The sequence below is a fragment of the Ammospiza caudacuta genome, chromosome Z (genome assembly GCF_027887145.1).
Source record: "Ammospiza caudacuta isolate bAmmCau1 chromosome Z, bAmmCau1.pri, whole genome shotgun sequence".
Lineage (NCBI taxonomy): Eukaryota > Metazoa > Chordata > Aves > Passeriformes > Passerellidae > Ammospiza > Ammospiza caudacuta.
Window position 1 is genome coordinate 13,345,854 of NC_080632.1, and position 26,453 is coordinate 13,372,306.

General features: G+C 36.5%; 1 protein-coding gene across 5 annotated transcripts in view; it reads left to right on the forward strand.

The window, feature by feature from the left end:
* CSNK1G3 (casein kinase 1 gamma 3) overlaps window positions 1–26,453 on the forward strand; it is a 70,658-nt gene that overhangs the window by 37,014 nt on the left and 7,191 nt on the right. For 2 of the 5 annotated variants that reach the window (XM_058824309.1, XM_058824310.1), the window contains exons 6-14: window positions 4,566–4,714; window positions 5,954–6,188; window positions 13,280–13,365; window positions 13,499–13,583; window positions 15,527–15,675; window positions 17,056–17,151; window positions 17,777–17,872; window positions 24,884–24,990; window positions 25,366–25,389. In XM_058824309.1, coding sequence (XP_058680292.1) covers window positions 4,566–4,714; window positions 5,954–6,188; window positions 13,280–13,365; window positions 13,499–13,583; window positions 15,527–15,675; window positions 17,056–17,151; window positions 17,777–17,872; window positions 24,884–24,990; window positions 25,366–25,389 — 1,027 coding nt within the window. Of the gene's footprint in view, window positions 1–4,565; window positions 4,715–5,953; window positions 6,189–13,279; window positions 13,366–13,498; window positions 13,584–15,526; window positions 15,676–17,029; window positions 17,152–17,776; window positions 17,873–24,883; window positions 24,991–25,365; window positions 25,390–26,453 lie in introns of all 5 variants that reach the window. The other 3 variants (XR_009275957.1, XR_009275958.1, XM_058824311.1) reach the window with 3 other exon arrangements.

Consider the following 26,453-nt stretch of genomic DNA (forward strand, 5'->3'; position numbering starts at 1 on the left):
ATTTATTTTTTAAGTGTAGTTCAACAAAATTATAAATATGTTGCTTGCAGTTTTTCTTGTTTTATGCCAATCCTTTTCTAGGATTCAGCCTAAGGACATGTACAGGATTTTCTGAATTTAAAGTAATTTTTTCCCCTGGAATAAGTGCAAGAGATCTGATAAGAATCAGATGGCAGCTGCATGATAGAGTTACGTGATAATGTTTCTGAGAAACAGTAGTTACTGGCCATAAGCCTGGCTGTATGCAAAAATGTGTATTGATTTTGTATTGTGACATCACACAGATTTCAGAGATTGGGCTTTGAGAGGCATACAATAGTTGTAATTGTGAAAGGAAGCTTGATAAGAAGGTTCAGTGAACAAAGTGAATGTTAGATAAATGGATATTTGATTTAATCATGGTTACAATAAAATACATCTCTAACTGTTTCAGTCATATAAATAAAGAAGATTTTTCCTTTTGAAATAGATCTAATTATTTTATTACTATTTCTTTTTTTTGCAAACATATTCTTATATTTGTAAGTAAGAGATGTAGTCTAAGTGTTGTGGTGATATAGTGTCTCATTCTGTGTTTAGAGTTTTATAATTCGTGGCTGATCATGATTTCAGTGGCATTCAGGTGCTGTGTTTCCAGAGATTGTGTGACCTTCTGTGTGTGCTGCTTTGGCTCAAGTCAGAACACACTACTGTGAGTTTAATAATCGCTTCCTTTGAGAGGATTCAAACCAGATTCCATAGAATAACTAGGGAATATTTGTGTTTGTGGCAGTTTGTTAATTTGTATCCTTGACGAGTACTAATATGAATGTCCTGTGAAAGACAACTGTTACTGTAAATCTTCCAACTAGTTTAAGGTATTTTTGGCTTATGTCCAATGAATTGCCACATATGAAAATTAGGACTGCAAATAAAAGGCAGTGTGATATAAGAAGCTGAATACATGATACCGTGATCTGCAAGAGCAGTGTTGTGTATTTTATTGACATTTATGTGTCTGATTGAACAGATTCTAAGCAATAGGATATAATGCAGATACCATCAGTCTGCTTCTTGATTCGTTTAGAGAAAGCTCTAAAAGGAAATTGGTATTACAAGAAACTGAATAACACTGAAAAGCTACTTACTAGCTTAATAGCTTTACAAATTTATGTTGTATTGTATAGAGACATTTTGCTAAGATAGAGCTCAAAATTAAGACCATCAGTCTGCTTCTTGATTCGTTTAGAGAAAGCTCTAAAAGGAAATTGGTATTACAAGAAACTGAATAACACTGAAAAGCTACTTACTAGCTTAATAGCTTTACAAATTTACGTTGTATTGTATAGAGACATTTTGCTAAGATAGAGCTCAAAATTAAGTCAGTCATAGATGAGGTTAAATGCAAGTGGTATTGCCATTGACCTGTGGGTTACATATTCCTTTGGCTGTCTCTGCTGCCTATCAAATTAGTTTTTTTTTTTCCTGAATGAGGACACACACCTAAAATAATTGAAGCTATGACATAATATCTGTGTCAAAGCAGATAAATGGAATTTTTTCCTTAAGATACAAATATGTTTGTGCTAATCATGTATATTGCTAGTGATAACTGAACATGCAGTGTCAAGCTTAAGTCAGGTTTCATTAAGTTCTTCAAGAAGACAACCAAGATGGATAATGGTCCAAAGCAGAAATAGCTTCTTATTTTCTTTGTTTTAAAGAGATTTGGCAGATACAGTTTAATCTACTAGTCATGTTTTCTTTATTCTAATACTTTTTTTGTCCTTTCATCATTGTAGAGGAAGTCAGATATGTCAGCTTTAAAAACTTTCTGGACATCATGCACATGGTGGACTAAAGTATTTGAAAATTAAAGAGTGTAATCCATCAGTTCACATAATTGTTTTAGGGGGCTCTCTTTGCACCCCTGCCCTTCCCACCTCACCTTCTCAATGGGTAGTCAAGTACTTTTTGAATGTTGGGACTTGGTTTTGGAGATCAGAGGTGTACAGCAGTAATGTTTTAGGTGGCTAATGAAAGTTAACTTTTATAGAAGAAATGGAATCCAAGTGATGTTCGAATAGTTAATTTCCAAGTGAAGACTTCTTTGATTTTTTTCAAGAGTAAAATAGGATTGAAATCATACTGGCTTAACATGGATTTACAAATTTATGACAGGGGAGTTACCTAAGTATTGTAGATTATCTTAGTCAATTGAGCCCATTCAAATGAAAGTGTTTTTACTTGTCAACAAGTATAAATATCTAGGGATAGGGAAATATAACTTGTACCTTAAAAAATTGTTCTATTTTGAGAGTTTTAAACCTAGAAAGGAAAGATGTTTAAGTGTTAAAGTAACTTAGGGGGGAGTCTGTGAATCTACTTTTGTGGCCACGAGTAAGTTTCCTTTTTGATGGATGATGAGGAAGTTATATGTAACTTTCAGTGACATTTATGTGACAATCATTAAATTCTGCTTGTAACTGGGAAGGGGTACTACTTTTTAAAAAGGATTTTTAAGAATGGGGAGAAGACCTGTCAAGGTACTAGAAAGGATTGAATGGTAATCAAATTAATTGTTAATCAAGAAACCGAAGACCAGTGGCTTCTTTAAATTCACTGCAAGACAACTGAGATGCGTCTTAAAAGCTCAACGTATTTCCTTCTTTTGTTCTTCAGTGGTTTGAGCTAGAGTAATTCAAAATGGAAATAAAATACCTCCTCTTAATGGGTAATTAGCAGTGGAATATCTTGTCAATAAAATAGGGATTTCTTAAATTTCTAAAAATCAGAGTTTCTTTGTTTTTAGCTTAACCACTGTCTCTTAATGCAAGCTCTCTTAGATAAATCTTTATCTGTCTGTAGTGAGAGAAAAAGCCTCATATATGTTTTTATTAGTAGCATGTTACTTTTTGACTTCTGGAGGTTTAGAGATGTGGAGAAAGAATGTAAGTAGCAGAGTGACACCTGCTTATTGCTTTTAAACAAAAGTACTAAGAGTGCTTTGATTAAGAACCAAAGCCCCTAACTTCTACTACTTTGAACTGTTAATATCAAATTATTTTATCAACATGGGTACTTTTGGACAGGATATGCTCCATATGCACTGTTGAGGTTTTTAAATGTTAAACACAGTTTTGGGACATTTTGGAATTCTCATCTAATCAGAGGATCAAGTGTTTTAGGTATCTTTCTGATAATTCAGGATGATATTTTTAAATTGAAGAACACTGTCTCATACCTTATTCTGATGCAGGATGTAATATGATCAGTACTTCTTCATTAGTAGCAATAAGCTCTCCTGTGAAGTCTTTCTGAAGTGGGTACGATTATGCATTTTTAGTATATTGGTATAGAGATGAGTGTGATGATACATATTGAAAACCAAATTGTAGCTCAAGTCTTCTGAAAACTGAACAGCTGGATTTTTAGGGGTTTTTCTTTAAATATTTTTACTTGTAGGAAAAGAGATTAGTGAAAAACCTCTTTAAAATGGTGCTTTGAGTTGATGTTAATTTTGCTAAAACAGTAATTGTTATGTAATTTTTTACCCAAAGCTGTAGTCAGTACAATTACAAATTTGTGCCCTCGGTGTATCTATAGTAAGGTATGAAAAATTGAAGGCCTTATGTAGAAAACACTTAGAATTAGGGTTACATCCTCTACAGAGGATGAAGTTGAAGTCCAGAGTTTCATTAAGGTGTTCTGATAACAGGTTTGGTACTTCTGTGTAGTGCATTATTGAAAGATTGGACACTGTAGAAAAAGCTCACATGAGAAGAACACATTTTCAGAGTATTAAATATTTGGAATAAATTAAACAGAGGATGTGTACTAAAGAACAAAAACCCAAAGATCTGGAATAACTCACTTCCCTAAGCAAACAAAATTTATTCTGCTGAATGAGGAAGATGTTCTGTGCATGTGAAAAAGTACAACATGCGTAAAAGCAATTGTATCAAGTTATTTTTAGTTAAATAGACACACAATGCATATCCTACAAAAAGGTGGAAGTAAAATTGGATCATAAGGCTTTAACTATTTATATTTTCAAAATCTGGATTGCCTGTGTTCCTAAGGCATTTAAAACTATAAAGTCCAGACTGAATGTATCATTAAACTCATGGGTTCATTAATCTCTTCTTGATTTTTTTAAAATGATTTCTCTAGATAATAAGGTACTTTTATTCCTAAAGGTTGGAATAGCCTTAATTTAAAAAGTTTAATTTAAATATATTTTTTTGTACAAGAGCTTATTTAAAGCCTTCATAGCATTTCACAATCGTGTTTCAATTTATGGTTACAAGACTAATAGAGAGGTTCTGATTTTAACTTTTTATACAAATCTCGATATCTTTCACAAGTCAAATATGTAATTGTACCCTTTTCATTAAAATTTTTGTGACTATCTTCAATATTCCTGTTGTGTCTTTTACCTGTAGTTTTTATGAGGTTTATTTTTGTTTCTATGTGAAAAATGTATTTTTAAGTTATGATCAACTTGAAATTGGGTAGGAATTATACTGCTATGTGCCTTAATCTTAATTAACCCCTTATCATTACTTTGTATTTTCATTTTACAGATGGAATACCTCAGGTTTATTATTTTGGCCCATGTGGCAAATATAATGCTATGGTGCTAGAACTACTTGGACCTAGTCTGGAAGATTTATTTGACTTGTGTGGTAGGACATTTTCTCTTAAAACCGTTCTTATGATAGCCATACAGTTGGTAAGTAGAATAGATGTTAATTTGAGTGTTCACTAGAATAACTATATCAGTCTTCAATGGATTAAATGCTTACTTCACTTAGGAGATTTGTATTTCAGTTTTAAATTGATGATGGTGGTATTTGAAATTCTTGTCATACAGTTTAAGCAGGAATACTCTTAGATTACTTTCATTTACTTTGTTCCAGTTTTTCAAGTCAGTGAATGGAATTACTTGTGTCTTATGAGTTTTTATCACAATCTAAAATAATGGATTTTGATATACTCGTTCAAAAAAGAAAACCTTAAAGAAATAAAAGTAATTTTAGCCCACACAAGCAGTTGTATTATGAGACTTCTAAATAGCATAAGTATTTTTTTTCCTGGGCATTCATATAAGAAAGCAAACAAACAAATGAAACATTTCCCAAATTCTTCTAGAAATTGTAGCACAAAATTATTCAATGAAGAATTATTCTGTTTTTTGATGATTCCTTATTTGGTTCTGACTTGAGGGTGGGTGGAAGTGGAAAGAAGGACAATTAAGGCTGTACATATTTACCAGATTTCCACCTCCCTAAACAGTGATATTTTTACCTGTAATGGTTAAAAATAGCTGTTTAAAACATGATTGTAGTTGTATAACAGACTCCAACTACAGATGTACAGACATACAGACACATAGAGCTTATTTATAGCCAAGGTCTTTTTGTTAAATGCTCAAGTCCTCACAAGTCCAGAGATCAGCTTTATTTAATACTTCCTGTTCTTTTTCTGAATGTGGAAATTTTGATAGAAAGCAGTCCAGCTAGAATGAACTGGCATAGTGATGAACTTTCAGTGCTTCTCTCAGTTATATCTTTAATATGTAATAGATCAGACTTTGCTGATTACTGCTTGGTGACATAATTTCTGATTTTACTTTTCATGTACACAAAACATACTTGTGCCAGCTGTTTTGAGAGGCAAAAACATCTGTTGTGTGCAAGATTCATGACTAATGTCCAGTGTGAAAGTTTCCAATACAACAACTGATGTGTCTGCTTTGGAAAAGTGTACAATTTTCATTGACTTTAACTGGGAGTTACTTCATAAGACAATATTGCTTTGGTCTTAAGATATTAAGAGGGGTGATATTAGGAGGGGTGATTTCTTCTATGTATAAAGCCAATATAAGATATTTAGCATCTGACACATTTTAATGTGGCAATATGAAGCTTAAATTTAACTTCCTTGTCTATTTTTTTTTCTTTTATTGAAGATTTCTCGTATGGAATATGTCCATTCAAAGAACTTGATATACAGAGATGTAAAACCGGAGAACTTCTTAATAGGACGACCTGGAAACAAAACCCAGCAAATTATTCACATTATAGACTTTGGTTTAGCTAAGGAGTACGTAGATCCAGAAACAAAGAAGCACATACCATATCGAGAACACAAGAGCCTTACAGGAACAGCTAGATACATGAGTATAAATACACATTTAGGAAAAGGTACGTGTGCTTTTGAAGTACAGAAACAGCTGTGATTTGTCATAAACCATCTTGCTTTCAAGTAGCAGTTTTTGTCAGTCTGTAGTCATTAAGAACTACAAATTTTGTGTATTGTGCAAAATAGTTTGGCCTTATGGAAATACTGTTTATGGGAATAATCTTTTTTGAATTGCTAATCATCCTGATCATGTCTTGGGCATTGTCCTCTTTGTTAGCTTTCCTTAAAAGAAAGATGTGGTATATCTTTTTGTAGCATAATACCTTCACATTATAAGTATACCATGGCAGGGTGAAGTGTCCAGGAAATAGGTGTGCTTAGTAAATACACAAAAGTCAATAGGTTGCAATAGCATGGATTTTCAATGCTTCCTTGCTTTTTTGATCTCTTTGAAATGCACCATAAAGTAATAAAACAGCGTAGAGATAATGCTGATTTCTTGATTTTTTAAATTTTTTTTTTTTTTTTAGTGCTTACACTGTTAATAAGGCATTGCCAGAGTCATTAAAGGTTATGCCAGCAAGCTAAAGTAATTACAGGATGTCTATAAATATAAAAGTTGTTTTTATTGAATGAATAAATTCACCTTGAGGAAGGTATGAGTACTCAGATCTTTGTTTATTACAGCTATAGAGAGGTTTTCTAGTGAAATCAGTTAGTCAGACCCCTTTGAATTTGTGTAAGCCAGTTGTTTATCACTGCATGGTAATCACTAATTAGGTTATGCTTTGAATTGATCATAAAAACATTGCACAATACTTACAGTTTAACGGTAAGCATAACTGTTAAAATGCAAATGAGAAACCATTCACATTTCTCAGACAGGAATAAGGTGCTTTATCAATAAAGCAGAGCCAGGAATCACTTAGGTTGGAACACACCCTCAAAGTCATCAAGACCAACTGTTAATCCAGCACTGCCAAATCCACCACTAAAGCATGTCCCTAAGTGCCACATCTACAAGGCTTTTCAGATACCTCTGGAAGTGATGACTCAGTCACTTCCCTGGGCAGCCTGTTCCAATATTTGAGAACCCTTTTGGTGAAGCAAATATTCCCAATATCCAATCTAAACTTTCCTATGGCAAACATGAGGCTTTTTCCTCTTGTCCTGTTCCTTGGGAGAAGAGGCCAATGTGGCTACACTCTCTTTTCAGGGAGTTGTAGAGAGTGATAAGCTCTCCCCCAGACCTCCTCCTCTAAACACCCTCAGCTCCATCAGCTGCTCCTCATAGGATCTGTGCTCCAGACCCTTCACCGGCTTTGTTGCTCTTTAGTGCAACAAAGTGCAGCACCTCAAGTGTAGGGTTTTAGCTTCCTAAGTCTAACTTTTGGAACTCAGGTTCTTCAGATCAAAGAAGCGTCCACTATATTTTTCAGGCATAAATGGTGATGTCAGTGTAAGGTGACTGTTACACTTCTGACACTGGGCTCTCATCTCCACTAGCAGAATATACTTCTGATTATTACAGCATTTTCAACAGTGACACAACCCCTTTTAAAATTAAATAAACTTTTTACTCCTCCTTAAATAAATGATTGCCCCCAAACCTTTTAAGAAAAATAAACCAAAATGTAAAACTGATAATTACTTGAAAAGCAAACTGAATTTTGATTACATGTCTGATATTTACACAGGATGTGTTTATTTTTGTCTAATGGTAACTTATTTAATTGTAGAATGGTTTGGGTTGGAAAGGACCTTAAAGATCATCAGTTCTGAGTCTGTTGCCATAGGCTGGAACACCAGGTTTCTCAAAGCCTCATGCAAATTTGCCTTGGACAGTTCCAGAGATGAGACATCCACAGCTTCTCTGTGCAAGGTGTTTCAGTGTCTTGCTACTCTCACACTGAGGAGTTTCTGCTGAATATTTAATCTACACTCACTGTCTTTCAGTATGAAACTGCTAGTCCTTGTTGTGTCACTTGTAAAAACCTCCTGAATAGCTTTCTTGCAGGCTCCTTTTTGGTACTGGAAGGAGCTGTAATGTCTTCCTGAAGCCTTTTTTTCTCCAGGCTGAACAGCAGCAACTCTCAGACTGCCTTCATGGGAGGGACACTGCCTGAACATATTCATGGACTTGCTTGGTCAGGTCCATGTCCTTGGTGTCTTGGGGACCCCAGAGCTGGGTGCTGCACTGCAGGTGGGGTCTCACCAGAGCAGATGTGTAGAATCCCCTCCCTCACTCTACTGGCTACACTGTTCTGGATGCAGCCCAGGACGTGTTTGGCTTTCTAGGCTGTGAGTGTACATTGTGGGGTCATGTCCTACCTCTTATCCACCAGCATGTGGAAATCCTTCTCAGGGCTGCTCTCCATTCTCTGTCCAGCCTGTATTTGTGCTTGAATTGCCCTAACTTAGGTGCAGGTCTTTGCACTTCTTGTCATGTTCACACAGGCCCACCTCCCAGGCCTGTCCAAGTCCCTCTGCGGCATCCCTTCCCTCAAGGGGAAGGTGCTGTTGACAGCACCACATGGCCAGATGTTCTTGGCAGACTTGCTGAGGGTGCTCTTGATCCCACTGTCCATGACACCAACGAAGGTGTTACCCCACAGTAGTCCCAGTACATCCCCTAAGGAACTAGTGTCCACTTGGATAGGGAGTTCTTGACTATGATTTACAGTATGACCACTCAGCTAATTTCTTATCCATTTGTTTCGTGTGTCAAATCAGTGTCTCTCCAGTTCAGAGACAAGGATATCCTGTGTTACAGTGTCAGATGCTTAGCATATATCCAGGTAGATGATGTTGGTTGCTCTTCCATGCACTAACATGTAGTTGTGTTGAAGGCCTCCAAACTTGTCAGGCATGATTTGCCCCTGCTGAAGCCATGTTGACCATCATCAGTCACCTCCTTATTTTCCATGTCCCTCAGTATAGTTACCACAAGGATCTACAGTGTGATCTTGTTGGGCCCTTGGTGAGACTAACAGGCCTACAGTTCCTCATACCTTCCTTTTCTTCCATTTGTAATAATGGGGGTTATCTTTCTCCTCTTTTAGGCTATGGAATCTTTATTGGGCTGTAATGACTTCTCAGATGTAGTGGATGTGATGGTTGTTGTCTTCGCCTAGACTCCCTAAAGACTCAAAGATGCATCTCAGCAGGTCCCGTGGACTTGTGCACCTTCAAGTTCCTTAGATGGGCTCCAACTTTATCTATAACAGTGTTCTTCATTCTATCAGTCCCTGCCCTTTTCTTCTTGTGACATGAGTAATGTGACTGGAATACATACCAGGGAAGATGGGGGCAAAAAAGTAATCTAATGTTCCCCAGGAACCAATCTAAACTTTCCTGTGGCGCAATGTAATTTTTTTGCTTCAGCTTTCTCCATATCCCAGGTCTCCTGTTTCCTTCTGAAGAGGTCATGCATTTTTCCTAGTTTTCCTTTTGTCACCATCTTACATATAGAATCTCTTCTTGTTGCCCTTGACATTCCTGGCCATGTTTAATCCTATCAGGGCTTTAGCTTTCTTAAGCTGATCTCTGGCTGCTCAGACAATTTCTCTGTATACCTGCTAGACTACCTGTCCTTGCTTCCCCTCTTTATATGCTTCCTTTTTTTACTTTGGATTCATCCAGGAGCTCGCTGCTTATCCATGCAGGCCTCCTGATGGTTTTTGCTTGACTTTGTTGGAAGGCATTGCTCCTGGGCTTGGAGGAATTCATGCTTCAATACTATTGACCAGCTTTCTTAGGACCCTGCTTCCCTGCCAAGCTTTATCTCATAGTACTCTGCCAAGCAGATCCCTGAAGAGGCCAAGATGCATCTGCTGAAATTCATGATACTGGGTTTGCTTTGCTCCCTTCTCACTACCTTTAGGATCTCAAATGCCAGCATTTCATGACCACTGTAGCCAAGGCTGCCCTTGAGCTTTTCCTTCCCCACCAGCCTCTCCTTGTTGGTGAGAACAAGCTCCAGCATGGCACATCCACCTTTTTATGTTCTCTGTCACTTGGAGAAGGAAGCTATCATCAAGGATACCTTACTGGATTGCTGATGCTGTCTTGTCACTCCAGGAGATATCGGAGTGGTTGAGGTTCCCCTGTGAGGACCAGCATTTGTGAACATATGGTGGTTCCTGTATATTGGTATACAGCTGTTACGAATGAGTGTTTGAGATCACTTAAAAAATCATCAGCAAGGGTGTCAGTAAAACCCTGATTTAATATTAAGCAATGACAAAGTTCTTTGCAAGATTCACTGTGATACTTACCTAGTCAGTTACACCAAGGAAAAAGAGAAAATCCAAACCACTACTAAAATCCAGAAATGAACTGTCTAGGGCTGTGTGTGTTTAGGTGCATGTGACAAGTGGCAAAAGGACAGTGAGGGCAGGTATAAAAAAGAATGCAGCCTAAAAGTTTAACAGCACTCAAAAGTATTTAACCTTAACTTACACCTTTATTTAAACCTTAAACTTAACAATTCAACATAGGAATTAACACTCAACAACATTTAACGTATCTTATAACCTGACCTTACTTACAAGCCTAACTTTGATATCCAAGGTACCTGAACATCTGAGAGAGCAGCATTTCTCCCAGAGTTTGCCGTAGCATATGTGTATGTTTATGCACGCAGGCAGTCAGTGCAAAGTGCCTGTCAAAAAATTCCCCTCAAAGGCAGTGGAATACTCACTCTGGGTGCTTTTGCATCTCTTCATTGTGGAAAGATTTGAGCCTTGAGAAGTGAGGTGTTGGCCTATAATTCATTTTTGTTCAGCAGTCGTCTGAATACAGCAAACTTGGGAGTTTGTGGGTTCTGAGAGGCCCAGCTCAGAGAGAGGTTGCTGGTCTCAGCTGCTGTGGTCCAGAAGAATTCAAAGGTTCTCATTTTAGACCACTGTTTTATATGGTCACAAGAGAGAGGGCTTTAGTCATAATAATGTTTCATCCTGGCCACAGTGTGAGTTGGCACACAGTTGAAAGTGTGAGAACAGGGATGTTATGCTATGCAAGCAAGAAAAATAGTTTCCAAGACTGTTCATAAAGAAAGCATGAGCTTGTTGGACAGCAGGGACTCCTGGGAACAAAGGGTTTCTGATATACTCAAGAGAAGCTGAGCCCAGGTGCTGTTTGTCAAGCTGAGACCGAAGGAGCCTTTTTTCAGATAACACTGGCCTAGAAGGGGTGAGGGAGGGATGCACCACCACAAGGACTCAGCTGCTCAGTCTTCCTGGGTGGAGTGCCTGTGGCCACCTAACGCTGCCCTCCTCTTAATTGTTCCCCAATGGCTCTCAGTCAGCTCCTCATCCATCCCCAGACAAAACTCCGTGCACTCAGCTGGCTGTTGCATGGAGGGTAACATTACCTCCTGGTCTCCCTTGCCTCTCCTTCCAAAAGAGCCTGAATCATTTCATTCCAACAATTTTTTTAATGTTCTGTGATATGTAGTATATTTTTTAATTTATGCAGTGTGATATACAGAGCGCTGAAGGTCCTCAAATTCTGTGTTTACAGAGACAGTGGCATATAGGATACAGTTATAGACTCAACTCTCAAAATAGTGGTAATAAGACAATTTTTAGGGTGGTATTTTTAGTGTGCAGATAATTTCCTGAGTTGCTTGAATGGTCTTACAGCTGACCCTTGTAAAAAAATGTTTTCAGTAAAGAGGGAGGCTGTCAGGTTCACATTCTCTTATAAGTTATTTTTGAATATGTCTCTGTTGACCTGTAACTTTATCTGTTAGTGCGTATGAGTAAGGAAGGATGTTGTCCTTTAAATAAAAAGTGCATTTTAGGATCCATAGTATATGAAATTGTCATAACAAATGCGTAGCTGCTAGAAAGGCTCTAAATGTGTAATCAAAACTTGGTCAAAATCACCAAAACCCACTCTTTAAAGGTGTATAGGTAATACATAGTTACTGGACATCCTATAGTCAATAATCTTTTGTTTCAGAAGAGACATTTGATCAAGGATTTTTGGTAGTTTTGTGCCAAGTTGGGAGTGTGCATATGGAATAGAAGGTATTTTGTCTATGTGAAGAATAATGTGGCTTTATTCAGAGAGCTATTTGAAGGATATACAAATACTCTGCAGCCCTTACTAGCACGTCGTTGGTGCCCTACCTTTCAATAAGATAATTTCTTTTAGGGGTAAAATTACTCTGCTTCTGCTCCAGTTCACTTCGTTTTCAGGAGGGCAAAGTGAGATTACAGGGAGTGTAGATTCTGACTGGGAAGTTAATGAAGACAAAGATCTGCATCTGTAAAAGTTCTGCAAATTTCTGTGTTTGCTGGATATGTAAATTGGTAATTATTTTGGGATTTCCCTAAATTCAGAAGAACAGTGTATTAAAGTGTTATCAAAGTTATTTGGCTACAGAAAGCATAATCACATGGAGTCATAACTTAGTGTAATCTAGCCATCGTAATGCTCTCTAAGGAACTACCCATGTCCTTGATTGTATTCGTCTTTTTGTGATAGTGCTTAATTGCAGAGGTTAGTTATCATACGATGAATACTTGAAACTCTTCTGGGCATGAAGCAGGTCTGCTCTTAATATGAATAGAAAGGCCAAATGAAGCCAATTTCTTTAAACAAGTACTTATCCTCAACAAAACTAGGAAAATGTCATTCTTAGCTTTAGTACATGTACTCTCTTGTCAGAGCTATTATAGGTTCTAGATTAAGAATAAGTTTTTCAGAGGCCAAGCTCCTTTGTAATCTAAACCATCCCCAAATAATTCTACAGTTGATCAATTTTAATTAACTTCTTACTGCAAGAACAATGAACATTTGGTCCTAACATTTCATTAAATCCTAAAGTTTACTAAATCATGAAGTTTTTCCAGTAGCTCAAGAAAAAAAATCCTTCTGCATTTTTGAGAATTTTTTCAGCCAGATAATTTGCTTAAAGTGCTGTTGAGATGAATATACCTGCAGTCTGCGTCTGCTTTTTTTCTGAGTTTAGCTGTGTTCATAAGGCAGTCTGTAGTACATAAGAATGCCCCCACATGCTCTGTTTGGTTTCAAGTACTTTATACCTAAAAATTATTTTTATGTAATTTGGAAGCTAGTCTTCTAAATATAATGTAAAATTACACAGATGGAAGTTTCTAATAATATTTGCATTTTGTTTCAGAGCAAAGTAGAAGAGATGATTTGGAAGCATTGGGTCATATGTTTATGTATTTTCTCAGAGGAAGTCTTCCCTGGCAAGGTTTAAAGGTAGTGGGTTTTGCTATCTGCCTCTGTCCTGTTTTCAGATCATCAGCTTTTATTGACGTGTTTTATTGACATGTTTGGAATATGTGTCAGCAAGCTGTATAACTTCAGAAGCTTGTTTGTTCTTCTGTCATAGGCAGATACATTAAAGGAACGTTACCAGAAAATTGGAGACACTAAACGAGCAACTCCTATAGAAGTATTGTGTGAAAACTTCCCAGGTAATGTCTGCTGTTAATAAAAATGTTATGTCTTGATTTATAAAATGAAGCTGGCATAGGCAATTGCTGGGGTTTAAAATTACAGTATGTGTAATAGATCACAGTATCTTAGAATGGGTCAGGTTGGAAGGGACCACAGCTGGTCATGGGGTCCAATCTCCCTGCTCAAGCAGAGCCGTCCCAGGGCATGTGGCACAGGATTGTGTCCAGGTAGTTCTTGAATATCTACAGTGAAGGAGATTGCAGAACCTCTCTGGGTAACTATTTCCAGTACTCAGTCACCTGCACAGTAAAGGAGCTGTTCCTCGAGTTTGGGTGGCACTTCTGTGCCTCAGTGTCTGCCCATTGCCTCTCCTGCTCTTGCTGGGCACCGCTGAGCAGAGCCTGTATTCATCCTATTGACAACCACCCGTTAGATATTTATATGTATTAATCAGGCCCCCTCTCAGTTGCCTCTTTTTAAGGCTGAACAGGCCCAGCCCCCTCAACCTTTCCTCATATAAAAGATTCTCCAGTCCCTTCATCAACTTAGTAGCCCTTTGCTGGACCCAGTCCAGGAGCTCCACGTCTCTCTTGTACTGAGGAACTCAGAACTGGACATAGCCACTGAGTAGAGGGAAAGGATCACCTTCCTTGACCTGCTCTTCATAATGCACCCCTGGATTCCATCAGCCTTCTTGGCCCCCAGGGTACACAGCTGGCTCTGGGGAGCTTGTTGTCCACCAGGACTCCCATGTCCTTCTTTGCCAAGCTGCTTCCCAGCAGGTTTGGCTTCCAGCCTGTGCTGCTGCACAGAATTATTATTCCCCAGCTGCAGGACGCTGCACTTGCCTTGGCTGAATTTCAGACGGTTCCTCTGTGCCCATCTCTCCAGGCTGCTGAGGTCCCTCTGAAGGGCTGCACAGCCCTCTGGGCTATCGGCCACTGCTCCCAGCTCTCTGTTGTCAGTGAAATTGCTGAGGAGGCCTCTGCCCTTTTGTCTGAATCATTGATGGATAAGTTAAACAATACTGGGCCCAGACAGAAGAATTATCCTTTGAAGCAGCAGTAAGCTAATGCTGTTGTTCTTCAAATATAGATTCTTGTAAAGGAAACATTAAAAAAATACTTTATGTGTACTTACACTGATCAACTAGTCTGCACTTGTATCTTCACACTGAAAATTTTGCAAGCCTTTTCACATGAAATCTGGTATCATAGCTCTATATTAAAAACAAGCTGTGTTAGAAACGGCTTGAACTAATATTTTAAATAACTTAGAAGTTTCAGGTGTCTCTTCTAGGTCTCTAGAACTACAAGGAGAATCAATGAGGTGTTGGAAAATTGGACAGAAGGAATTAGGATGTTTTTTAAAAGTTGTAATAAAGTGCTTGGAACAGGGGACATGTATGACATGGGCATGATTTTTCCAAAATATAAATGAATGCCTTGAAAGGTAATCAAAATATCATTGATAGGCAAAGTGGACTTGCTGAGAGTAGCTCATTACTAATGAAAGGAAATTCTGTCCAGGGTAGGTCTTGGGGACACAAAACTGATGCTTTATGTGGCATACCCCTTTCTTTGCTATTCTTAGTCTTGTCTCTGTAAAATTGGTTGGAAAGAAAGAAGAAAGTAGAGGCATTTCTCTCCACACAGTTTTGCACATAGTGCATTAGAATTATAACATTGAATAGAAGATCTCAACAGGTAACATGAAGGAAAAATTAGTGGGGTGTTACTTGCTAGGATATGTGTGGAATATGGTAGTATATCTCAGAATATGGTGGCATTTCAAAGAATATCATTAAGTAACTTTTCTTTCTGGTAATTCATGGTGAACAACTGTTCAGGTTTTATGGTGAGAAGTACAAGTTGCTTTAAAATTAAATAAGGTGGTGGGGATTTTTTTGAGATCCGTTAAAACAGATAATGGCATATGTATATATTTCTTATTTATCTAGAGGAAATGGCTACTTACCTACGTTATGTAAGAAGGTTAGATTTTTTTGAAAAGCCAGACTACGACTACTTAAGAAAGCTCTTCACAGACTTACTTGATCGGAAAGGATATATGTTTGATTATGAATACGACTGGATTGGCAAACAGTTGGTGAGTACAGTTCAGCTGTCAGTAATCTAATGGGTTTTTTTGTGATCAGTTTTGAGTTTCATTAAGGCATGTGCTTCTCAAGGCTGCTAGTAGAGCTTTGAGCAGCTGCTATTGTAAGCCCATCTGCAGATGCATGTTCTAACATTATCTTTTGGCTGAAGTGCTTCATATTCATTCTCTTTCCAAATGTGCTGTTATTATCAAAGTACACTGTCGCAGACATTTCTCCACAGAAATCCTTTTCTTTCATGTTTCTGTGTCTTCGGGAGCCAGAGGCCCCCGAAGAGAAGGTAAACAATTGTTATCAGCTGCTGTGGAATGCAATAGGATTCACCTTGATTGGCTCATTTTCTATGTTTATAATTAAGGGCCAATCATCAGTGCAAGCCAGGTGACTGAGTCCCTGGACACAACTTTGTTGTGGATTCTTTTCTATCTATTCTTAGCTTAGCTAGCAGCTCTGCAAACCTCTCTCTATATTCTATTAGTATAGTAATAATGTATTATATATCATATATTAATAAATAAGCCTTCTGATCAAGATACAAGATTCACCGTCTCTCTCTCACCAGCAGCGACCCACTCAGGCCGCTGTAATAGTACACCTCTGCTCAATCCAAAATGAGGTGGTAGGAATTTGGATTCTTTTTTGAAGGAACTTAAAATTTTGCAAGTAATTGTCATTATTGCATGAAGCTTTTTTTTGTTCCCAGTATTTTTAAAATTCAGAGCTATACATCCGCATATGAGGTATACTCTAGATATTTATCAGTTCACTGTGATAAAATATTGCGTAGTTCATTGAATATTTCATTGTGGTGCCTCTAAGGTTTCAGGAAACACTCTTGGTATAATTTAGGAAATTGTAGTGGATGGGGTTTACTTCAGCTACTCAAATTTTTTCATTTCTTTTTATTATTTCTATTATGTAGGGAAGGGAGGGCTAATATGTTTATATTTGACCAGTTTCAGATTATGCACTTCACCCTTCTCTGTGTGATTCTGAAAGAAAGGTAGCATTTGTTTTATTGCAAAATGTATTTTTCGGTGTTTAGTATTAAAAGTTGCTTTAAGGTTTTGATAGGTTTCATCAGAATGTCAAAACTGCTAACTGCAGAAAGTATCAGCCTAAAGTCTTTCAGAAAAATTAATGTATAATACTTAGAATTGCTACTTCAATACATTCTGTAAGTAATAGTTTGCTTTATTTCCCTTTGTTATTAGTAAATATCTAGTGAAGCTTCTGCTTTAATCTGATAATTTTGAGTTATTTGAAGCTGTCAGATTTAAATATTATTTTCTATTATAAACCAGTAACTTTTGGTGAGACTTAGAAATTTATTTTTTTTACCAGTTGCTACATATTGTTTATATTTGTAGCCTACTCCAGTGGGTTCAATACATTCAGACCCTGCAATGTCTTCAAACAGAGAAGCATATCAGCACAGAGACAGAATGCAGCAATCCAAAAATCAGGTAAACTGCTCATCTAAGATTATCAGCATTACTATGTCTTTTGTCTAATGATTTGTGCTATGTTTTTATTATAACTTGAAAATAAAAGTGACTCTAGGTGTTTTTTTGTTTTCACTTTAAGTAGATCTTTGTTAAAGTCTACATATGTAGAGATACATAAATATCTCCTAAAAGCTTGCTTGTTTGAAGCTATGATATAGTGTAGTGAATTTTCTCTCTACTCACACTTCATTATTCGCTGTCTCTCCTCCATACACTCTTTCCACTCTTTCCATTCTGACATTTATGTATAACATTTTCACTTTTTTTTAAACCAGGGTAATGACTTAGGTGGTAACAATGTTAGGAATTCAGAGCTGTGTCAGTTTACCAAAGCAAAATTGGAGGGTTATTTTAGTGTGCTTTTTCTTACTAAGAATTTTGAGGTTTAGCTACTTCAGCTCTGTATGAAAATATTTATGAAGGCACGTGTAAGTATGTTGATAATGTTGAAGTGCATTCTATATAGGGATTGAATGTGTAGCGCTTCTGTACTTCTTAAAAATATGACAGTTAATGCACGACTTGTTTGTTTTAAATTTTTTTTCTTCTTTTGCATAAATCCTGATACATTCAAAAATGTTAGTCAACAGACCATAGGGCAGCTTGGGACTCACAGCAAACTAATCCACATCATTTGAGGGCTCACCTGGCATCTGACAGACATGGTGGCTCTGTACAGGTATTTTCTGCTTCTTTGCATGACCTAAATCAGTTGTTTTGCCTTACATAATACTACTTTCCTGTAATGTATCAGATGATTCATATTTTCATATTAAGATTGCTTATCAGTGATGTTCAGAATGCTGCTATTATTTATTATTTCACAGTTCAGTTGCCAAACTGAAAACAGGTGCTGAAACAATGGAACTTTATGTTGATGGAATATTTCTTGCATGCTTCTTAGTTAAAGTCAAAAATAAAACAGTTGAGCTGTCTTTTTTACAGAATATATACTTAGCTCAGTGAAAACAACTGAAGTTTAGACTTTAAATGTGTTAATTGTATTAGCAACTGAAACCCAATATTCACTGAATTATGTTGTTCAAGCTGTGGTTTTTGTTCCTTAAGTAAACATCAAATTAAAATGCTACTTAGTGATGTTTTCTTAAACTTCACTCCATTATTCAAACAGTAATTTACTAGAAAAAGGTTCCCAGGGCAGCACCTCACACATCTCAGTGAAAAAACCTGTAGAAACCAAAAGTTTTTCCTATATTATTAGTTTATTTCCTCTTCAAAGAGCTATTTTCCTGGTTTGTTTTCAATTTTTAAAACTAATTTTTGAAATTTTTGATGTCTTATTCTTTGAATATATATAGATGTGAAATAGTTGGAGTAATGTGTGAGGAATTAATACCAGGAGATTCAAAATGCCAACTGTGAAGTCTACATGAGATTTTGAGCTTTGAGGCCAAAATGAAAATGGCTCAGCTTTGTGAAGTCTTATCTGGGCAGGGGTTGTGTGTGGAAATTGTTGCTGCATTTTTGATTATGACCATCTAAGTTACATTCGTTTCTTCTGAAGTTTTTGATTTGGAAAAAAGATTGTCATGGCCTGAAGAAAGAGTGAAAAGTTCAGGATACAGAAAACAAGGCTGCAGTTCTGTCAGTGTAATAGCATTCTCTAAATTTTGTTACTTTAGAAACAGCTGTCATGTGTAGTGTAACAAAATCTAATCGGTGATAATCATTACAGTGTATAAATAAAAATTTAAAAGTTGTTCTTCCCATTAACAAATGTTTAAAAAAGCCTTCTTTAACCATATTTTAGGTTAGAAAAATACACATTGAATTAGTTAGATTACAGTTAGTAGAACTTTCAAAGTGTCGTATGATTCTGTTGGCAATTGTGGCACTTCAGAAGTCTTTTATTCTTTGTCAGGTAAAATGTAATGATCACAAGAAATTTTCCTCCATTGTAAAATAGGCTAAATACCCTTCAGGGATGGGGAGAACATTTTCTAGGAAATAACACAAATAACACTAGTATTCCTTACTGTTAATATAGTGTTGTTTCAGTTCTTTCTCCTCACAGGATACAGGCAGTCTGAATGAGTTCAGATCATTTAGATCTGTTGAGGCTAAGCAATTGCCACGTGAATGAGAGCACTGTGCAAAACTGCAGCCGTATGTCTTTGAAGATCAAGTGTTGTGCAGCAGGATGTTTTCAGATTGGATTGCTTTTTTGTTGTGGAGTGGTCATGCTTCCTTATTAAGGGCACTTATAAAATCACATAGTATCTCCAGTTATGCTGTGACATAGCCCCTGGCTGTTATCAAATACATCTTTGTTGCAGGGATACTAACTGAATCATGCTATTTGTTGTTTCATTAGCTAGCTACTTTAGTAGGATTCTTAGTTGCTTCCAAGGAGACAAATACTAAAAGTCATACCGAAAATTGTTCAAAGGTAAAGTTGAGTCTGAGGTGTGAAATTAAAGTGCATTTTTTCTGTGATTTTAGTGAGCCATTGCTCATCTTTGAGATCAGTTTTATTAATTTTTCTGCGAGATATGAAGATCCGTCAGATTATTTCAAAGTGACAGTGGAATGTTTTTAGGTCAGTGCTGTTAGTCATCTGTAATACTACTGCTGATGTCATCTCTTAGGCTCTTTTTTAGATGATTATTCAAATGTGCTAGTGATTCTTTTCTGTGACATATTAACATTGAGGGAACTGAGTGTTGGTGATGTATGTTTGTTAGCATACATTTGTATGCTATTAGTGATAAGTTGAAGTGGGAACCATTGAGGTTCAAACTAGTATTTCATTAACAGATATTGTTCTACTTTTTGTACTAATTTAATTTTTCCCAGACCCTAGGCTTGTGGTCAAAACATCCTAATGTGCTTAGACATGTCTAATTTTACTTTGTAGATACAATTAAAGTTCAAATAGTACTAGGAAATTGAGTTGTAAAGGGAAGACATCCCTTCTTCCACTTACCTCAGTCAATTTTTCTAGTTCATGCAGACTTATTAATGATCAACTCATCCCTCCCAGCAATTTGTTCAACAACTTTTGTGCCTTTGTTCTCGTAAGTTTGTCTCACTTCTCAAAATGTCAGTTGTACAACAGTGAATTTTTTTTTCTCTGCACGAGCTGCAATCTGCTTGCGCTGTCATAAAGACTGTATTAATCTCTTCCATTGCTATTTTTTCCATTACTTACTAACTGGTCTTCTTTCTCTTTTCTCTTTCTTTTTTCCCATTGGGAAATTCTTTAAAAGGAGGTTAGATGGAAAGATTAGATTAAAGAGTTCTCAGTAAAGTACTTAAGAACTGCTTGAAAGACTTTTGTATTTGATTTAAGTAGTTTTCAGTTGCCCAATTCCTCTCCTTCAAGAAGTCAAGATAGTAAAGTGTTAGATGAAACAAATCAATCTTGCTGAGCTTTTGTGAGCTAAAAAGGTATTGTGGTAACTTTTATTCTTTTGTATTTCCTGAAAACTTTTTGAAGGTAAAACAAAGAATTGTGTAGTATCACTAATGAAATCCTTAGAGATGTAGCCTGGCTTTATTTTTTGAGTGAAGAATTCATTTACTGAGATTCTTAATGGGATTAAGGGGTTTTTTTCTATGTCTATTCCAAATTTTTGCAATTCCTTGGTGTGACTACAGTAATGAAATTCAGCAAAATTTGTTTTTTATGGCAGCCTTTCTAACTGATTTTTGAACATAGCGAGTAAAAAATCAGTTAGTGTACTAATCCAGAACAAAGTATAGAGACTGAAGATTTAATGTCACCATTTAGGGATTTGGTATTTTGGTTTAACTGTGTCTTGGCCTTTGTCAAGCTTCCAGAGGACCATGTATGTAAGAAATCAGTCTATTTCACAGTGAATGTGTCATTAATAGGTAGTAGGTAGAATTTTTGTTTCTCTACCTCATGGCATAGAGACTATCAAGAAATAACCAGTGATGCATATGCTTCTTTATATAGGTGATCTTAAAACTTTTAAAGAACTGATTAAATTTGAAGGAACTAAATTTAGACCAGGATGAAGTTATAAAAATGCTTAAAGTAGTTTTAGGTTTTCAGTTTAGTCGTTATTCTCTCACTTGAAAATAGGTGAATAGCTTAAGTTAATCTTGAATATTGCAACACTTCTAATTTGAAGCTTTTAAAATATTTGGTTTTTGAAATGTAATTATGTTACTATTCAGGGAAAAATGTTCATGTACATTTTGTAACAGAATTTTTAGATGCAAACCATGACTTAAATATCCTAATTTTTTCACTGTAGTTGTATTCAGGTCTCCTAAGAGATTAATAGTGCCTCTCATTTTTTCATCAGGCTATTGATTTCATCAAAATCCATTCCAACTTGAGTCACAAGCAGAGAAATTAAATTCAAAGTTTCTCTTAAAGCAAATTTAGTTTGATGTTGCTTCTCTCTCCTAAAGTTATAGCTGTTTATGTGAATCTACTGTGATGAATTTTCATTGTGCCTTACTTGTGGTACATTCTGGCTACAAAATTTGGTGTACCACTCCTTCAGTGCATACGATGTCCTCTGGGTGACTTATTCTTGTTCAATTCTGTTATGTTCCCATATCTTTCTGCGTCTGTTGTGCAGATTTTTGAGATGATTCGCTCATAGTTGAAAAAAAAAATGTAATAATTTGCCTTACTAAAGGCTTTTTTAGGTCATACTGCAAAGTACTTTTCTGAGGTAATGTGAAATTAAATTCATACTCCTGATAGCCTTACTGACAGTGGAATTGATGCAGTCCTGCCTATCTCTTGTACTCCTTTGTATGAGTCTTTGTTAGTTTTATTCTCTTTTATTAGTGAGGAGCTCCTAGAGCTGCTTTTAGCAGTAGTAGATTTGAGTGAAAGTCAGGTCATTTGTGGTTCTGGAGAAGCATGAATGATCCTGATTTTTGGATTTATGCTATATATGCTTTGGTTCGCTTACGCTTTCAATGGGTGTAACTCTTTCCAGAAAGAAGAACATCATGTTCCTCCCATCTAAACTGTGTCATGCAACAGACACTTCATAGAATTTGTTTATGTATTTGGTGAATGTGTATGGCTGAATTTGAAGTCAGTTTGAAAAATAAGCTGCAGTAGTGCATTGACCCCAGCAGAGGGTGATTTTGGCTCCTATAAAGAGGAAGTCAGCTTAGATTAGTACAGCACATGCATAATACTTATAATATTACTCATGCAGGAAGGACTTTTATACACGTACTGTCAAGTTTTCCAATTCAAATGAAGATGTGTACATAGTTAAGTTTGATCTCTTTTTTTAAATGTGTTGTCCAAGATAATAGATATCATTGAACAGGTGCTCCTGGCAAAGAAGTGTGAAGGAAAGTGTCATATGAATGCCCCACAGATGCTACAGTTTGCCTGTATGCTTGATATCTGTGTAAAAGTCCTACATTTTTTCATTTGTTTTTTAGGAAAAGATAACAGGAGTTCTTGCAAATGCCTTTGCAGACTGTGACCTGTTATTTACAATAGTCAGGAATGCTAAGTTGTACTGTGTTTGCTTCCCATCCAGAAAGGGCCATATACCTGTCTTGCTATTTCTTGATGTGCCCTACTTCTCTTTGGGTAAACTGAGGGTTTCTGTTTCTCATCAACAACTTTTACACTTTTACTCAGTCTTGAGCATGGATCTGAGGTTCTTTTTAAGCTTAGATTATAGAGCAGAAATCCTGCACTATAAGGGCTGCAGGCAAGGCTGACTACAATATTAATTGGGTGACATTGCTTTATATGGATTAGTGCAGGCTATAGTTGTGGTTAGTTATGTAGTTAGGCGCAGGGAGCTCCATGTGAGCATGACCCCACCAGTGATCCCTTCCAGCCATAACCATTCTGTGCTTCCTTTGGAATCAAACTCATTTGATGGTCAAGTTGAGTAAAGTTTTTTTTACCCTTACATTTTTTATGACTGCACCTATCTTAATTAGCAAATACTTGTGATGCACTTTTCCACTCTGGGTATTTTACAAGAAACAATGGAATTACCTTCACAGTAAGATACCTAGCGAGGTGGTTGGGATAATACTGTATCCCTGTTCTTAGTAAATATGTAATGATGACAACTCAGAATATTCTGTGACTCTGTAAAACCCAATAACTAGTAACCCAGGATATTTGGTCAGGATGCCTGCCTCACTATCTTAAGGTTTGTTAAAGTACAATTCCTACTTATTTCTGCCAGTGAATGTGAAGTGCTTCTGTCATGCCCAGTGATACAAAACTAAGCTTAAGACACCTAGTTGAAACTCCAGTGACTTACTTACCATTGCAGGACTAAAGTCCAGTCTCCTATGATTCCTTCAGTTATATTGGTATATAGTTATATTAGGTAGTTAGATTCCCGCAATCTCGCATGTCATTAATTTTGTTACGAGCCTGCAGGATGTTTTTTTAGCAGTGGTTCCTATTTTAGTGAAATTTGAAAAAGAAGAAAACTTGGCCTGATGTTGGCAAAGGGCACGGAAAATGCCTTGAGTGCAGCAAACTTCTGAGATGCAGTGCTTAGTTACAATAGGAACCACAAAACAAACCTCAGTAGGCTAGGCTCTTAGCTCTGGTTATAAATAGATGAGACATAACTGCAATAACAAGAGGAGAGCTTGGAAGAGTGAGGGAAATAATATTATGGTAGTGATTTTCTTTCCCTCTCATCTACCTTAATCTCTGACTATCAGCCAACAGCTGGTTATAATCTTGAATTACAGACTACTCTTAGTGGCTCTAGAGCTGATTAATTGTTTACAGATGTTTTCTGCAAACTTTTATATTATTTGTCCAGAATTACATTTTTGTGCTTGTGGCTTGCCGAGCAGTTGCTGCTATTTAATAGCTGGTAGACCTTTCCATGGAGTCAAGTCAACACTTTAGTGGGTCAATTAGCACTGTCAGCAGCTCTGATCAGGTAGGCACTTGTCTACGCCAGTTAACCATCTTCCTTTTTGTATTCTGTGGGGTTGATAATGGAGAGGCCTCTGGAATGTCTCCATTTGTGATGCAGGAAAGCTGACAGGAACTGTGAGAGGGAATATTGGGTTCCACTTAGTTTAAAGTCTCAACAAATATTCCTAGAGAACCACAGCTTTCACGGTGACTTGAACAATTTACATAGAAATATCATGGCAAACTAACAGGAATGAAGATTAGTCTAATTTTTATAATTTTTTTGGCAGTAGATGTTTTCATGTCATAAAAATCAAACATCATATACTCTTATGTCTAGAAGACAGCCTTAGTTTTTCCCTCTTCAGGTGAGTGTCCTTTGAGATACAACTGAAGCAGACCTTCATATTCAGTGTGAATATAAAGAGCTAAACCAAGTAACATAAATACACCAAAGGAGCAGAGATAGGGTTAGACCGACTGAATTGGTATTGGAAAAGTGCTTAGTGCCTTCCCTTAGGGCTCTGAAGAGATGTGGGGGAAATTAGTAAATGACATCCACAGAGTTGCTTTGCTTCATCCATTCACTGTGAGTTCATTGTAGAGGTTAGTTCCATTAATAGATATGAAAGGAGAATTAGAAGAGCACAGGGTTGCCAGAATTAAACCTGGAGAAAATACTGTTACTGGAATAAAAATAACTATAGAAATAACAAAAAATACTGTTTTTTTAAGATGTATTGGAACCTTAGGAATTAACAAATGTATGTCTGACACTAGTATATTTTCAGGTCTTTCTTCTGATTTCAGGTAGTAAGCTCAACAAATGGAGAGCTGAACACGGATGACCCAACTGCAGGCCGTTCAAATGCACCCATCACAGCTCCTGCAGAAGTAGAAGTAATGGATGAAACAAAGTATGTCCTTCTTTTTATCCTCTTTGTATCTTTTGTGCTCAGCTGCTTCAATATTTTTTATATAGTTTTTCAGAAAATATTGTCTGAACTGAATAGCTGTTGGTGAGGAGCAAAACTACAGTGCTATACTTAATTTTGTCTTTAAGTTTCTAATTAGTAGAGTTCCTATAGCTTGTGCTTTTTAAGCCTAAGCCTTGAATGACATGTCTTGCTGTGCTGGCTAGAGAAGTGCATGCATTTTTGATGTTTCAACTAATTTTGAAATATTTATTTTAAGATAGTGTTGTGACTACCAAAAGCCATGCGTAGAACATGTAAAATTCTTCCTCTATATTGTATTGATTCTCTTTTTTCCTTTGCTCTCTTTCTGTATAGCTGCCAGAAAGTGTTGAACATGTGGTGAGTTATACTGAACAGGCAGGCAGAAATAGCCCCAGGAGCTTTGTTCTTTTTATTTTGTTTAAAACTAACTTCAGAAAACTTTAAAATATCTATTTAGAAATGCCAAAATACATTTTAATTCTGTGAAACGATTAACTATTTTTACAAAACGCCACCTTCAGGAGCTGTTCTGCCTGCTTCAAAGCCTGCTTGCTTTTAAGTTGTGTAGTTTGTGATGTACTTTACATCAACCTTTTTAATGGCTACTAGAATATTTTTTTCTTATTTTCTATTCTGTTTGAAAGGGGAAAGCATTCTTTTCAAATATTGTAGCATTCAGCTAGTGTATTAACATCTGGAAAATAATTCACATGAATAAGTAGTAATTGCTAGCAGATGTTTGAACTTTTCCAATTATCTCTGTAAACAAACTATTTACCAAAGTATTAATCTGTGACAACTTTCTAACTAATCACTAAAACATAACTTCAGAGTTCCTTAATTCTTAATTATATCCAGTGCAATGGAGGGGAAAAATATTAAGATCTGTTACCATGGGATGGACAACTAATATTTATGTAGTAGTATTTTTGAGTAGTAAACTTAGACTTGAAAAATAGTACAGAACAATATTCTTGGTAGCTAAAGGTGATATGAATTCCAACATGTTTCATTTGATAATTGTGCTTGAAATAGGATTTTACAAGGGTATGGATTTAGTTTATCATAAAATAAAGGCACACAGGTATGAAGGATACATTAGTATCTGCATTATTGCTCTGCTACATTAGTAGCAGAGCAATTCACTTGCAGCAATTTTTCTAGGACCCATTTTCCTGACTTTAGATAAAAGGGAAATTTCTCAAAGTGAAATTCTTTTTGAAGCAAGTGTTCCACAAATCCTGGTTCTGATAGGTAAGCTTTATTTGCAAGTGTAATTAATAATTTTGAATGGCAGTGTCTGTAGGGCCCCATTTTTGCACTGGCTTTCTCAGGGAACCACTGAGGAGAGCTACATTCTTTGCTGCCATCTTTGTGGAGTATGGTATTATTTTACTGTCAAAAATGTATCTGTTCATATA